Source organism: Dermacentor variabilis, chromosome 9, assembly GCF_050947875.1.
Source record: "Dermacentor variabilis isolate Ectoservices chromosome 9, ASM5094787v1, whole genome shotgun sequence".
Taxonomy (NCBI): domain Eukaryota; kingdom Metazoa; phylum Arthropoda; class Arachnida; order Ixodida; family Ixodidae; genus Dermacentor; species Dermacentor variabilis.
The window spans coordinates 87,946,683-87,962,708 of NC_134576.1; the positions used below are offsets into that span (position 1 = coordinate 87,946,683).

At 44.8% G+C, this 16,026-nt stretch overlaps 1 protein-coding gene and 3 non-coding genes across 4 annotated transcripts; 1 reads left to right on the forward strand and 3 right to left on the reverse strand.

The window, feature by feature from the left end:
- Positions 1-1,809: 1,809 nt before the first annotated feature.
- On the reverse strand, positions 1,810-1,881 carry TRNAQ-CUG (transfer RNA glutamine (anticodon CUG)). Its single transcript has one exon. It is a non-coding gene; the product is annotated as a tRNA-Gln (tRNA).
- Positions 1,882-1,886: 5 nt separating this feature from the next.
- Positions 1,887-1,958, reverse strand: TRNAE-UUC (transfer RNA glutamic acid (anticodon UUC)). Its single transcript has one exon. It is a non-coding gene; the product is annotated as a tRNA-Glu (tRNA).
- Positions 1,959-2,616: 658 nt separating this feature from the next.
- On the reverse strand, positions 2,617-2,719 carry LOC142558656 (U6 spliceosomal RNA). The gene has a single exon (XR_012823070.1). It is a non-coding gene; the product is annotated as a U6 spliceosomal RNA (small nuclear RNA).
- A 1,735-nt stretch (positions 2,720-4,454) lies between these two features.
- Positions 4,455-12,753, forward strand: ND-51 (NADH dehydrogenase (ubiquinone) 51 kDa subunit). The gene is made up of 3 exons (XM_075668663.1): positions 4,455-4,885; positions 8,948-9,260; positions 11,969-12,753. Exons 1-3 carry the CDS (start codon positions 4,477-4,479, stop codon positions 12,681-12,683), a joined length of 1,437 nt encoding a protein of 478 aa, XP_075524778.1. The 5' UTR covers positions 4,455-4,476; the 3' UTR covers positions 12,684-12,753.
- Positions 12,754-16,026: the final 3,273 nt, after the last annotated feature.

Here is a 16,026-nt window from a genome sequence, read left to right on the forward strand (position 1 = left end):
AAAAAGATCGGTGGTGATATAGCGGTGAATGCGAGATAAATGCATAAGCGTTACGTCGCACCGCTATGAGGACATCAATCAAACCTCGATTGAAGCCGCGTTCACCAGATTGCAGTGTTGACACGTCCTGCCTCTTCGAGGAGCGATGCGCAACCGTGCAACTGACTCGTCTGCTCCGTCCGGCTCGCAGTTGCACTATTATATTCACACGCACACATGGATACATATACGCATATGCGCTCTTCTAAGCTCTCCCCACCGAGTTCCTCACTAATCGCCAGTACGACCATGTTCAGCGCCTCCAGTGATCGTTGATACGGCTGGCGTTGCGAAACTAATTGATTCCCTGAACCAAAACACCCATCGCCTGGTTCCGACTCGAAATTTATTCAAAATACCAAGGCAGTTAGTTCAGTTATTCTGACAAAACTTTTTCAGCAATCACTGGATACATAGCCTAGCCAATGGAAAATCGGGAGGTGGTTCCACGGCATGAATCAGGTAACAAAAATTTACCAGCTAATTATCGCCCCATCTCACTCTCAAGCACTTGCTGTGAATTGCTCGAACATGTAATTTTCACAAATCTTATTAACTTACTGGAATCCAATGCATTTTTCACAGCAGCTCAGCATGGATTTAGAAAAAACATTTTCATGTGAAACTCTGCTTGCAATCTTTACGCGCAAATTGCATCGTATATTCTCGATCGTTCATCATTTACGGATTGCATTTTTTGGGCTTCGCTAAAGCATTGCGGAGGACCCTAAACCACCTTTAGTCTGATCTAGTTAGTGTAGCTAACTGGTGCATGCATTGGCTAATGGTACTAACTAAACGTTGACAAATGTAAAATGATGCGTGTATCCCGAATAACTTACAGCATGCATACACAATACCTATAGATAATGTTCCCTTGAAATTAGTTCACTCTTAATACCTAGGTGTGCATATATCTGCTAACTTGGAATGCTCGTACCGACTACGTAACCCGCAATGCTAACCTCATGCTTGGCTTATATCTACGCGGTAACTTTTCAACCGCCCATCATCCCTAAGAATGCTTCTTTGTACCACCCTTACACGTCCGAAACTAGAATATGCATGCGCTGTTTGGGATCCTGCCATTGCCAAACTAATTCATTAGAACTCGAGCAAAATAATTCAGTTCGTTTCATCTTGCGTAATTACAACATAACTGCAAGTGTGTCTGCCATGAAAACGAACTTTGCACTTACCCCATTTTCTTGCAAAATTGCATATTTAGTTCTTTTTCATAAATTATTTTTTTATCATTGAACACTCCGCAACGATCTCATTTTTCAGCCGCAATACGTATCGTCTCGAATCGACCACCGTTACAACGTTGGTCTCGAATCATGTCACACCAAAACTTTTTTGCCGTCGTTTTTCCTTCGGTCATCCACGCAGTGATACCATATCTTCCTGGTGAAGTCGTATCTATTTACAATAACCAAAGATTTCGAACAACTTTAGCTAACATTGAGTAATCGAACAAATTTTTGTTTACTGTATGGTTGTAACCCAAGTGAACTTGGATTATTTACCGCTTTACCATAACGTTTTAAACCGTAGTCAAAACTCACACCCCTTTTTAAAGCCTTTGAGCATAGAGTTTCTCACTTGAGAAACTCTATGCTTTTGACCCTGAGGGTAACAATAAATAAAGAAATAAAATATAGTGAGAAACTCAATGGCTTTCCCCATCCCCTTTGTACCACAAACCGGCTTCCTGCACACTTTCTTCCACTTCAACGCTGACGCATCAAAAGAAATTAAAAAAAAATCAGGTCTCACCGAGATTTGAACTCGGATCGCTGGATTCAGAGTCCAGAGTGCTAACCATTACACCATGAGACCCAACATTCCGACGCCGGGAATCGAACCCGGGCCTTCTGGGTGAAAGCCAGATATCCTAGCCACTAGACCACGCCGGAGATGCTTCACGATATCGTTAAACTGGTGGACATTGAGAAGTAGCATTTAAGCAATCGCGTTGGCATGGTGGCTGGAAAGTAAAACCTGGCAAAACTGATCGGGTCATTAATGCAGAATAAGTACAAAAATCCGGCATGCCTGCGAATGAATATACCAGCGGCAGCCATGTTATCCAGGCTTGGAACCCTACTCCGTGTTCTTTTTACATGCAGCCACTGTAGTAAGAGCGGTGTATGTCAATATGGTTAAATACGCCACATTTTTGCAGAACTACAATGTTTATGCTTGTTCAAGCATTAAGGAGAGTTTGCTGTTGGACTAGCTGGTAAAGGATTCCTAAAACAACAGCAGCGCAAGTATCGAACGGTACAAGTGAGACGGAACAGAAGTATGAACATACATGTTAAAATAAGATCTGCTGATACCCCGCTTCCAGGCACCTTTCGCTTGAGCCCTTGCTAATTGAAGAACTAATTAAAGTGCAAATTAAGTATGCCAGACATTGTGAAGCAATCAATACAGAATTTTTTTTTCGTATTACTTTGCTCGCAGTAAGCACAGAGTCGCTAAAAACTCTAACGTAGCGAATATGTGTTACTGCTCGAATTTTACTGTCACTGTTACTTGAATTTTAATTTTACTGTTACTGCAGAAAAAAAAAATGTGGAACGCTTCACGATTTTGCGTGTCATCCTTGCGCAGGGGCCATGCTAATCTTCTCTGTATCGTTCCAATTTTAGTATATGTACTTTGGAAGTACAAGTGTAGACAGTGCGTTCGCTTATATATAGCCCATGCTTTCGACCCCACTATTGCGCAGGGACCACACGCAAAACGTGTCAAGGTAAACGTTTATTTATAAAGCTTTCTGCATATTTTTGACACTTAACGTTTATAAAATATGTGCTCACAAGGTTTTTTTATTGCAGTTTGATTATGTCTTTATTTACAAGGTCAAGGTAGCGCATTTTAAGTGTAACCGTTTCAGTCAACAAGTGAACATGTAGCGACGTCTGGCGGCTTTATTTGCCTGAGCCTCCAAGATTACTAACACACTTCTTCTCTTCACGAATCTTTAAACATAATTTGGCACACAGTAGCGTTATATGACCTATATTTGAAATCTCATATTTTCAATTATTATTGATAAAAAGGTGCTGTAGAATCACTTCATATGCTGCCAACATCTTGTTCCGACGTGTCACACATGTTGAGTACGTGACTTCGGCACGCGTAATTCACGATGGTCACGTGCTAGTACCAGGGAATTTTGAACTGTCAGTTTCGATATTGTTTGCTGTCCATCACTTGCTCAGACTCTTTTTTGATGGTCTTCAACGCTTTCTTCCAGGCTTTGATGAATGCCTGGGGTGGGTCGTCGTCTGAAAAGCCGAAAAAAAAACAATTAAGTTACGTGTAGATGTCATCGCGTGCAGAAGTCAGCGGAGCTGGACTGAGGGCAACCGACCATTGCGATAGAGGACGGACGAAGCAGCAGGTGAAAACCTCCGGGGAACACAAGAGGAGGAACACTCCCCTGAGTACCCTGAGGAATCCGCCACAGCCACAGAAGAACACAATTACTAGAGCTCCATAAAGTTTTCACTGACTCAGTCGTGTGCTGTTAGCAGAGTTTGCAACGAATTGTGCCAACTGTTTTTTTTTTCTGGTACTAATTTTAAGAAGTATAATTAATATTACGATAATTTACAACGAATACATTGCACAATATATAAAAAAAATTAACGCACTCACCTGAAGATTCAATTGCCGGCTTGAAAACGAAGGCGTATAACAGCGCAATTAAAGCTACAGTTACCATTACACTCAGGATTCTTTTCAGGCAATAACTGCAACGAAAAAATTGATAGTCACCTTTCGCTTATTTTTAGATGTGCTTTCGGGTCTTAAACAAAAGGCAGCGCAACTTACTCGACACTGTCCATAACCAAACACATGGCGAGTAGCGACTGAGAGCACCAAGGCACCAAGGCTTCAGCATCCGATGAGCGCGAAGTCGCTGCGCACGATGGTCAAACGTCTTTTTGTGCGCGAGAAATCACATGCAGTCTTTCTCCTTCTTGAAATATATTTTGGCAGTGGTAGGCGCAGTCAACTTGAGGCGTAATCATGGCTTTTCTTCAATTAAGAAAGGTTAATGAAGAATAATTGTGAAGAGTGCCGGGCGCATTATTGCTCTCGTTCGCCACAAGGTATGTAACTCCTTCTTCTTTTCTTTTTTTTTTTTTACGATCGCCTTCTTTCGCCAGCTTTAGTCCGAGTTACAATATTGTAGTTAGGAAAGCGTTAAATGTCCGCAAGTCCTTGTGGCGCCCAGGTTATTTGATACAGCGCCTTCGCCTGTACATATAATGCTGAGGGTATAGGCCACGGTGGTGCAGGCACACGCAGTCGAAACCGAAACAATCAAGAACGTTAGGACGTCGACGGAGAGTTGTCTGCATTGCGCAGCAGTCGTAGTGAGCTATTTTCACGGAGGGGTCTTCTAAGGAGAAAATGGCGACCAGCTGGCCCGTGTCGGTGCGTCTCCAGACCCTGATTCGAGTCGGGGGCCGCGGCCCGCTCTTCACGTCTTGCCGTTACAACGCTGCTGCAGCGGGAGCGCCGCCAGCGACTCCGCCGCCGCAGACCAAGACAAAATTCGGGCCGTTGAAGGATGAGGACCGCATCTTCCAAAACCTGTACGGTCGCCACGACTGGCGTTTGAAGGGCGCCATGAGCCGCGGAGACTGGTACAAGACCAAGGAGATCGTGCTCAAGGGACCTGACTGGATCATCGATGAGATCAAGAAGAGTGGTCTACGGGGCAGGGGAGGCGCCGGCTTCCCGTCTGGCCTCAAGTGGAGTTTCATGAACAAGCCTTCGGACGGCAGGCCCAAGTATCTGGTGGTCAACGCCGACGAAGGTGAAGCTTTCGTTCGTTTGTTTGTCTGTGTCTGTCTGTTTGTCTGTATCTTTTAGAAATGTTCCGTTACTTTCAGGTCAACGTCCTAAGGACGGCTGGTGACCGTTGCGTTAGATGTCATTGCGGATGTTAACGTGCTTGCTCACATAGGGCAGGGTTGTCGAATGTTTCGAGTTGAGCGGGTCACGAGAACATGCGGCCTCGGTCAACATTTGCGGGTACTCCATCTCGGTCATTCCAAATGTAACCACGCACCTTCATCGACTGCGTTACTGTAAGCTGATATATTGTGTAAACTTACGGTGCAAAGCTATTGCGGTTTGAACAGTGCTCGGGACCTATCTGGGTTGAAAAACGTTCATGTCCTATTGTGCATTTTCGGCACAAGCGCCTCAGTCGCAGGACCATCCTTAGCATTGGAACATATAATGCGTTTTCTTTTTTCCAATCGCCGTGCGCATTCGCAAAAAAAAAAAAAAAAAAAAAAAAAAATTGAAGGACGTCGCTTGTACGCAGTTCAGACGTATGGGCTTGTCGGAACAGGCTCTTGGCGTTTCTCCAATTTGCGAAAGTAGGCGACCGCGTCACGGCGCCATCAGCTGTTGTTCACGGAAGGCAGCAGTGTTTCAAACATGCATTTAGCACAGAAACAAGGCACAAGTCGGTGTAGAAACAAGTAAGCAAATTATTGATTTTTGTGGTCTCCATCTGCACGAGTGAACAGACAGTGCGGACCACGAATAAATAGTATTTCATTTGTGTGTTCAGATTTTCATCACGTACGTGGCGGAGGAGCCTGTTGTTGGGCTAGCTTCTACATTTAAATAAACTGTTTTCTCTCTCCCTGGCCGCTGGAGTAAAATCATCTAGTGCCTGACATAACACTCATGTTTGAGAAGTGACAGTGACATGTTCAAAATTTACATATATATGGTATGGCCCTCTCAAACATGCCATTTGCATCAAAAGTGCATATATAATCGTATAGAAGTGTGCAAGCGTGGAGCTTTTATGATGTCAAAGGGTAGTTCGTGGAGGCATGGTTACCATAGTTACACTTCAATAAACATTCTTGTCATCAAACATGCCTTTCCTTTCCTTAAACACCTCCAGGTCACAAATAGTATGCACGTTATCAGCGTGACATAGCATTCAAGAAAGGAAACCAGCAAACGCTGAGTTTTCATGAAAAGAAACACAAGCAAGGCAGACGACGATTATTGTTTAGGGAACAAGATATGCCCCAAAAGCTTTAGACTTCTTTTATTAGAATGTATTGCTTTTTGTGCATTTTCAACCCATTTTAGTGTTCTTCACAGAATTTCCACATCTCGATGATGACTTGGGAATAGCAGACTGTGTTACACAACTGCAATGAAACATTAATTTCTCTTGCTTGTTTTATACAGTCGTACTTCAGGAACTGAAGTCACTACTGGGGATATCTTTGGTGGGAAGCTTTCTCTTGTTTGTTTGTTTGTTTAAGAAAATGCATGAAGTTCTTGCTTCCGATATTTTCGGACACATATTTAATTAGATGAAGGAACCACAGGGCTTCCTACGAAAGTTACTAGGACTAGTGTGTATAGAATCTGCAAGGGTGGCAGTTCAGCCAGCAAGGAAATAATGCTGTGGCACCTAGAATATACTGGCTATAGACCTCAGACTCTGCCCAGGTGGCGCTGCGGTAAAACCCGTCACCAGCGCCCCCACTGCAGCCTTGGCGCGAACTGAGTAGTGGATAGAGAGCTGTCCGCAATTAAGCGAAAGTGCATAGGCCACAATGGACCCTTCTTCTTCATTTGTGTTGAGGCACGGTTTCCTAAAAATCAAGGACCTGGAAAGCTTCTTCCGCCAACCCACGCTTTGGAAAGGAAGCTCAGCAGGGCGAAGTACATGTACAATATAAAATAAAGTCTCAGGTGTTATTTCGGCATGCAGCAACTTACAAGTACATAGAGCATCAAGGTTTGTCTATAGGCATATCAGCATAAAAATCTAAGCATTTCAAATTGGTTCATATTGAATATGTCCTGAACACAAGACTTAAGTATCTCCTATATTTTTATGTATTTTATCGTAATGTTTTGTCTTGCAATTATTTACAGAGAGTAAATCCTTTCATAGCCTTTTCTAGGGCAGCAAACAGAAAATGTTTTCCCAAGGCAGCAAACAGTGTGCGGTCATAACGGATCATAACTTTTCGCAGACGCTTCGAGCAACAAGCGCGCACAAATAAATGTAAATAAACGCGACATGTTTTTCTTTACACACGTGCGTTACTTTGCAATTACTCATCCAGTGCTCCTAAAGCAACTTAATTGCTCACATTTGAAAAACGTAGTCCAGCAGGCTCAGCACTTTGCGAAGTGTGCTTGTTGTATCGGCGCAGGACATACAAAATACTGAAAGTAGAAATGAGCTCGTGATAGAACAATGCTCTAGAACAGGATTTTGAATTCATAAACAAACCAAAATGTTTGGTTAAGCTGACCTGCCAAATCTCTCCGTTCCACTTGTTGAGTCAAGTGGAGGCGGACGACTGTTAAAAGGTGGAGATATTGATAGCACATAAGCAGGATGGTTCGCAACGTCGTTTTTTCTGTTGCCAACGAAAGGGCGCCTGCAGATTCTTGAGTTTTTGCTTAGTTACCACGGTCCTCCATCAGGGCTATGCAACACAATTACAGAAGAACAAAATTGTCTCACTTTCTCATGCGAGTCGCTGTGTTGTGGGGAATGCAAGTAATCTGATTACCCAACAGGTTGAACGGCCCATATCCAGTGCTCGAGCCTTTCCCCTTCATACGATCGCGATGGAAATCGGTAAAACTGAACGTTGTTATTCCGTCCTTCATGTTCATATCAATTTACAACACAACAGTAGCGTCGATTGCTGCATTTCTTCATAGCGCGCGGAGCTATCGCGGTTGCCGTTGTTTCCACCATGAGTCTGAAGAGTGAGCCGGCAAGCGCTTTATGGCAGTTCGGCGGCGCATCCGACTAGCATAGAAATTCATAGCTCTCTGTCTGGGTGTTAAATGCGCAAAATACTCGCAATATGGACCAAAATCTAGTTAAATCGTTGTTTCGCAGTTGCTACCTGCATAGGCAACAAGGGAGTCAGGCTTCGCACTACTCAGTTACTGCCTCTTCGCACCAGCAGGTGGCGCTACGCGTCTTGCAAAACTCCAGAGTCTGACGTCCATTGTGCCGACTGCCAGGCAACTTCAATAGGAGACGGTGGCACTGCCAATCATGAATGGCGGCTGCACAATTGGCACGATGATGATGATGATGATTTATTGGAATCCCCTTTGAAATGGGGCAGGGACAAATCATCACCTAGCCTGGCACGGTCCCTACGGGAACGCCGTCTGGAGGTCGCCTACGGTGCCACGGTAACAATATGTACAATGGTTCGCTAATGTGAACAAGACAAGTAGCTTATTCTTATTGAGTAATCATATAAATATGTGGAGAAGCGAGAACCAAAGCCATACCTTGAGCAAGGACACATCGTTCTGAAACCTGCCACGAGAAGGGGACCTGCATAGTGTGTTGCAGTACAGGGCACCGCGGTGGCCACCGGCAGGTATCACTCTCAGTGCCGCCATGGCACCTGCGCTCAGCACACTAGTCGGTATATACTTGGCAGTATAATAATGCTTTGGCTTTGTGACTTTGCAAAATGGTAACTTTGAACAAAATATTTAGTTACAGATGCGACAATTTGCAGTGATTGTACTTGTGCTCAGAAACTTGTTGCCTTTATGCTTCTGAAAAATATGTTCGGGAAATTTAGGAAGATAAAGTGTCGTGAATAATCCCACAGGAGCATCTAGAATATGGTATGCACAAAACAAAAATGAGACAAATCCTTGTACTACTACTCATGATTCCCACGATCACAGTGATGGAGTTCCTTCTGGTAATTTTGGGGGAAAGTTTGTAAGAAGAAATCAGCTGCTGAGGAGCTGCACTAGCAAACTTTGTCCATACCATCATCTTGCGAATAATACTCTGAAACGACATGTTTTCCCGCACATCTTTTCAATGCAGGTGAGCCAGGGACGTGCAAGGACAGGGAGATCATGCGGCACGACCCGCACACGCTCGTCGAGGGCTGCCTCATCGCTGGCCGTGCCATGGGTGCCTGTGCCGCCTACATTTACATACGCGGCGAGTTCTACAATGAGGCGTCCAACCTGCAAATTGCCATCAAGGAGGCATACGAGGCTGGCTTGCTTGGCAAGAACGCCTGTGGCTCTGGCTACGACTTTGACGTGTACGTCCACCGTGGTGCAGGAGCGTACATCTGTGGGGAAGAGACTGCACTGATTGAATCCATTGAAGGCAAGCAGGGCAAACCAAGGTGAGTCAATGCCTCTGTGCTGAATCACATATTTATTAAATCAAAGCTTCTTTTCCTTTTTTCTTTTTGGCCAAATTTCCTAGAGTTTGGCATGCTTGGTTTCTTACTAAGCTAGGATGATCTTAGAGACAGTGCCATCATAACTGGACCAATCCCAGAGACAGCATGATTAAAAACGTTATACCCTAATGTCATGCCACCTTCGCGCCACTTGTATCAAGAGTCGGAGCGCTGAGACACTGTCTTTGATGGCACTGTCACCAGGATTGGCACAATTCAGATTACATTGTCCCTGGAGTCAGGCGTGCAATTGTATGGTGTTAACTAAATGTTTCAGAAAAGCTCTCGACATTTATTCCAACATGTGCTCTGGAGCTGCGTATTTTTGTTCTTTTTAATGTCAATTCCTTTTTCATGTTCATTTTGCCATTTTTATCTGTCATGTACAGCTTACAGAAAGACTAGTTTTGTTGTGGAGTCGTGGATGTGCAAGGTTGCTGCTTGAATGTCTTGAAATTTCATGGTTTCCATCAAGTTTCATGTATTTGAGATTATAAATGAAAATTCTTAAACCATCAATAAATGAAGTTCAGTGTTTTTTCATTCAATGCAGTAAATTTTGTTTCACGTATGTTGGAGTAGGCTGACTGGAGTTTTCCCGATGCTGAAGTTTTCTCTTAACATGATAAGGATTGGTCGTCATTTTCTTTGCAATTGATGATTACTGCTTGGCACAGAGCTACATCATGAAATGTAGAAACATATTCCTTTTGTAGTGGCCACGCACTATACAATAGGAACACAATCATTTTATAGCAGTGACCTTTGGTGAACCCTTGACTGAAAGCACTGCAAAGGGCTCTGCTGACAATACCTCTGAAGATCACAAACGCGACATTGTCTTTCAGAAGAGCATTAATTTGACGTCATAGTCACAGGTTCTGCGAAAGTTAGTTGGTCTGGACAAGTATCGTATTCAAGTCAGAGCTGCTTACTGAAGTAACTAAGGGACCCGTGACAAACTCTGAAGCATCTATTCCTTCTAAGTTTTGGCCTTGTAGCTCGGCATCGTCAAGTACAAAAGTGAGAAAATGTGATCGCTTAACATGAAGTGGTGCCCAGGAACAGAACCCATGATCGTCTGCAGTTTTTTTTTTTATGATGCAGTCATCTATGACACCTGCTTTTTGGCTGTGGTAGTCGCACAAGAGAAAATTGTGCTCCTGCCCTTTCAGATTATTTCAATACAACCAGTGAATGCTTGCTGCAGTCCACTGTCAAGCAAAGCAGCAGCCATCAATTTTTTCTTGTCTATATGCACAAGGCTTGCAGGTACTGTTTAAAGGGACACTAAAGGTTACTATTAAGTCAACGTGGACTGTTGAAATACCATCCCAGAAACCTCGAAACGCTTGTTTCGTGCCAAGGAGAGACTTATTTTAAGAGAAAAAGCGTTCTGAAGCGTCCGCGTACCTCTAGCGCAGTTCAAATCGCCCGCCCTCCGATCGAGGAGAACTGACATCATGGTCTCATAGTGACGTTGCGCCATCGGTGAGTAGAACGGCGTCCGCAGACGGCGCTACGGCTTTTCTGCGCAAAACGCGAACGCGCGGCCAGAAACAGAGCCAAGACAGAGCCGACAGCAGAGCGAAAGCGGGAGTATGGTGGCTAGCGGAAGGAGAAACGAATTACGTCCCGCGTTACGTCCCACGGCACACGGAGAGCCCGTTTTCGTTAAACTATAGGCTGCAGCGAGCTCGCAGCGTGGTCGGCGTGGTCTATGAGAAGCGACGAGCCTTTTCGCACTCGCAACAGGGCATAAAAATGTGCGAATCGACGCAAAACTCGGCCTAGAAACGTGCTTCGCCACAGCCAGGGCTCAATACGACCCAAGCTGGCACGATCCAGATGTCGTTTCCCGCACCGCCACCAGGCGCCGCTACTATACCTCACACTCCAGCGCAAGACGCCCATAAGCTGGTACTTCATTCTATGACGCTAACTTCGACGCTCGTCGCAATGGACCCTGACACCGACAGATTGGCTCGCGATGGTGGTCTCAACTTCAGCGATTTGAGCACCGACGAGCGCGACCTGCTTCTGAGGGCTCGCACTGCCGGCGTCGTTGCGTACTACGCGGCCTCGACACCGGCTCTCCGGAGCGGGAAAGCAACGAGGGCTTCCCACGACATCACATGGACGTGGCATTCTCGCTGCTTGTTCCAAATGAAAGTTTCGCGAGCAGAACCCTCACAGCACGACGCGATAACGAAACTACTGAAACTCCAAAGCGTGCGCGGCGCAGAGTCGAGCGAAAACGAAACCTTTCGACCACCCATACTACAGAAGGGTAACGTCAAAATGTTTTTTCTTTGAATCGAATAGACGTAGACAAGTAGCATTTTCTTCCGTCTTATAATCGAATGAAATGATCTTTTCAATACGAGTAGTTGAATATTAGTAACACAAATTATGATTAGTGCTTTCGTCATCGGGCTAGTACCGGAATGTCGCTGGGGGGTCTCAAATCGTGTCATGCATTTACCTCAATTTATCGGTTACTAAAGCTCTGTTCGCGATTATATTGACGCCTTAGACGTTCTAGAACATTGCTCTACCACTTTAACTTGAGTTTCTGGTAACCTTTAGTGTCCCTTTAAGGTGCCTTCATAATGTCGTGTGCTCTGGACTGCTGCTTCTTTACACAGGCTGAAGCCACCATTCCCGGCTGACGTGGGCGTGTTTGGCTGCCCCACCACTGTGACAAATGTCGAGACTGTGGCTGTGTCGCCGACCATCTGCCGGCGCGGTGGCGAGTGGTTTGCCTCGTTCGGCCGCACACGGAACAGCGGCACAAAGCTGTTTAACATCTCGGGACATGTGAACAACCCGTGCACTGTTGAGGAGGAGATGTCGATCCCGCTCAAGGAACTGATCGAGCGGCACGCGGGTGGCGTCATCGGCGGCTGGGACAACCTGCTCGGCATCATCCCGGGCGGCTCGTCAACCCCGGTCATCCCCAAGAGCGTGTGCGATGACGTGCTCATGGACTTCGACGCGCTTGTCGCCGTGCAGACGGGTCTCGGAACGGCGGCCGTGATTGTGATGAACCAGCAGACGGACATCATCCGTGCCATTGCACGCCTGATCGAGTTCTACAAGCACGAGAGCTGCGGTCAGTGCACGCCGTGCCGCGAAGGGGTCACCTGGCTCAACAAGATGATGCCGCGCTTTGTGAGTGGCGATGCCCGTGTTGAGGAGATCGACATGATCTATGAGCTGAGCAAGCAGATTGAGGGTCACACCATCTGCGCCCTGGGAGATGGTGCAGCCTGGCCAGTGCAGGGCCTGATCAGGCATTTCAGGCCAGTCATTGAGGAGCGCATCCGGCAGTTCAAGGGCAAGTCACGTGCCACATCGTAGTGCTGATGTTGATAGGGCAGCAGCTTGTCCTCTGTAGTTGTTGAAATAAATTAAGGTGACAGTGACCCTAGTGAATGTTGTCAGTTTTCTTGGTATCACCGTGTCATCATTGTCATCATTGTCATCAGCTGTCACAGTTAGGTAGGTCCTCTACATTTCAGTGGTCTCTCAGTATGTTCCCCGATTCTCTCTATTGCGCACACAGTGTGACCATGCCTTATACATGTCAGTTTTGTAACTTAATCACTGAATTTGTGCCCACTTTCCTTTGCTTGATGTACCCCCCCTGTTAATGTCACAGGACATTGCTTGTTTACATTTATACAGGCTGCAGGCCCTGCCCACATCATTGCCATTAACTGGCCATAGCTTTATTCTATTTACAAAGCTGTTCTGATACTTCTGTCTTCAAGTGTTATCACTAACATTTTGTGGGCTGCGGAGTAGGTTACTTGCCTTTGTAAGTGTAAATAAGACTACTAGGTTCCTGAAGAATGATTTTGACTAACTTTTCTTTTGCCATTTGCCAATTGATTCTTTGGACCTGTTCGATTATACGAACATCCTGTGGCATCATCACTTTTTCCATAGAACCACTATATACGTAACGGCCACCATAATTTCAAATGTTGTACGGTTGTACACCATGTGATATTGTAAAAATGTTGGCCGTGAACAAGTTGAAATTGCCCCCCCCTCCCCCCCCCGCTTTCCATTCTTTCGTTGCTGAAATAATTTCTCAGCTTTCAGAGTGTCACACGAGAGCTGAAAATAAATCTGCATCAACTCAGTACCAAAGCATAACTTTGGTGTAGCTTTGGTTAAGCCTGATGGCCTGGGTTTGTGACAAAAATTCATGTAGGCCAGCTAACCGTTACAGGAAACTTGCCACTTGTACGAATTGCCCATAGGTACCCGTATTTACGTGCCGTCAACAGCGCAGATACAAGAGAGATACCTCGTGTGTTCCACACATGCAGACCCGCACGTGCATGCGTGAGCTGCAAGAGAAAAGTGTAGAGAATTTTTTTAGATATTACTGCGTTGAGCCTTTGTTTTCTCTAGATTGAAGTGCAGTCTTTCCAGACAAACACTTAAGTAGAGCTAAGTAGGCAGCTAAGTAGGCACTGTCAAAATCTAAGATCTCTCATTGATCTGGTACACTTCAGGGCGAGAACATCAGGGGGGTGTAGCTTCCTGTCCTTTCTTCTTCTCTAGCTTACCAAGCTTCCTTTGATTAAGAGGAAGCTTTAGCTCCGGGCCAACTCCGAGTCTGCCTTTGCAAATACGTATGTAAAACAGAGAAATGTTTTTATGAGGTGACCGCTGTATTGATTTGAATGAGATTTTAGGAAGTTAAATTCTAGTGACTCTAGGAAGCAGAATTTTCATTTATGGCCTGGAGTGTCTTTTGCGAAAAATTGAGAAAACTGGCAAGTTTCAAAAAATTTGAAGTGCAAAGATGAAAGATCCACAACTCTGTACCAAAAGCAGATATCGCAGTTCTGTAAACTGCGTCTGTTAAGGGTATTTAAGGCAGAGAAATCATGTATATGTATTTATGGCTTACATGGAATTGTTCAAATGTTTACCAAGGAATCTGCAAAAGTCCTACCCACATATTAGTGGTATATTTCATAGTGGTGCACGCAGCACGTCAATTTTGTCCGCTTTAGACGTATTATAAAGTGCACTTCACAAAATTGAGATGCCATTTTTTGATTAGTTACAAAGCTGTAAACCTCGTACATGTGTTATGTTTCTTTCTTCAGTTTTGCTATTTTTAACGATCTTTCTTAATATATCAATGGCCTAAATAAAATATGGACTTCTTACAGTCGCTAGGTTTTAAATTCTTTTAAATGCAACAAACCTCGTCAAAATTGGTGCAGTGGTTGCCAAAAGAAACAGTTACTCTGTTCCCATGTATTTAGATAGATGCTTCTGAGCTAAAGCTTTGTCTTAAGAATTTCTATTTTCTTGTTTCAAAAGTACAGTTCATTAATATGACTTAACCTAAAAGGAAGGCTTAGCTAGGGGCCAACTCCAATTTCACTATTCAAATGCATAAAAAACGCAGACTTGATTCCACTAGACAGCCTTTGAATCTGAAAGTTTGTTGCATTCAGGAGAGACAGCTGAATGTTACTGATTCTAGGAAGCAACATTTTTATTTGCAGCCTTGAACTTTTTTAAATGAAAATTGCCAAAAATCAGTAAGTTCCAAAATTTTGGTAGAACCCACCTTACAGTGACTATCAACGATAGTGCTATTAGCACTCAAGCAACGTAGCAATTACTGAATACACCTTCCTTTAGTATGTGTAGTGGGCATTCTGAGGGGGGTTAGTTCTAGCTTAGCAGCTGATGAAGTCCTCATAGGTAACATATCCTAACTACAAGGAAGGCTTTGTAACAAGTTTCATATATAGTTGTGATTTAAGTCGTAGCGGGAGCAACAGGCAGCTGCTGTACTAAAGCGAAGCTTCCATTGCCTCTTCCTTTGACTTCTTCGCTGCTGCTGTCTTGCATGCCATGTCGGGGGGTGGTTCAGAGTGCATAGTATATACATGGCAGGAAGTTGGCAGAGAGGAAAGGCGACGCAAGAAGCTTGTTGGACCTTTCCATCACGTCACCACAATGCCCTCTGGAGCTCCCTGGGCATCGTCACAATGGCCTCTCGACTGCTGAAATTATCCGTGATTGCAGAAACTGCAGTGCTTAACTTTGTACATGCAGCAGTCCAGAGGGCAGATAGGGAGGTAGATAGAACGGTAGAGAGAGGAGGCAGTGAATCAGTAGAACCAGTACAACCAACGCAGTTAAGAAACGAGCGAGTTAAGTAACAGCCTTGCCACTCTTTGCTCGCATACATGGGGGAAACGCTATTTCTAGACACGGCAGCATTGCGGACAAACTGGGTAAATTTAAATTCAAGGTACACTATGGTACATTTCTGCTATTTCTAAAAAATAAAGACCCTGCACATTTGTCAAGCAAACAACTGACGTAAGGCGTGCGGATGCAAAGCCTTATCAGATCACAGCAGCATCTAGATGACACAACGGAAGCTGCCGCCCATCAAATGAGCACTTCTGTACCTGCCATGGCAGCTTAAATTTGTGGCAGTGGCATTGTTCGAGGTTGTGCATTCGATCCCGACAGCGGCAGCCACATATCGGCACAGGTGAAATGCAAAAACGCTTGTGTACTCAGACTTGGGTTCACGTTAAGGAATTCCAGGTGGTCAAAATTAAAATAGCGTCCCCCACCGTGGCGTGCCTCATAATCAGATAGTGGGATTGGCACATAAAGCCCCATAGTTTAATTAAAGTTTAACACT

Excerpts from the sequence above, each read along its gene's own strand:
- ND-51 (XM_075668663.1), top strand. The coding sequence starts at position 4,477 with ATGGCGACCAGCTGGCCCGTGTCGGTGCGTCTCCAGACCCTGATTCGA. Across the intron at positions 4,886-8,947 it reads GGTGGTCAACGCCGACGAAG|GTGAGCCAGGGACGTGCAAG; the intron begins GTGAAGCTTTCG and ends TTTTCAATGCAG. Across the intron at positions 9,261-11,968 it reads GGCAAGCAGGGCAAACCAAG|GCTGAAGCCACCATTCCCGG; the intron begins GTGAGTCAATGC and ends TTCTTTACACAG.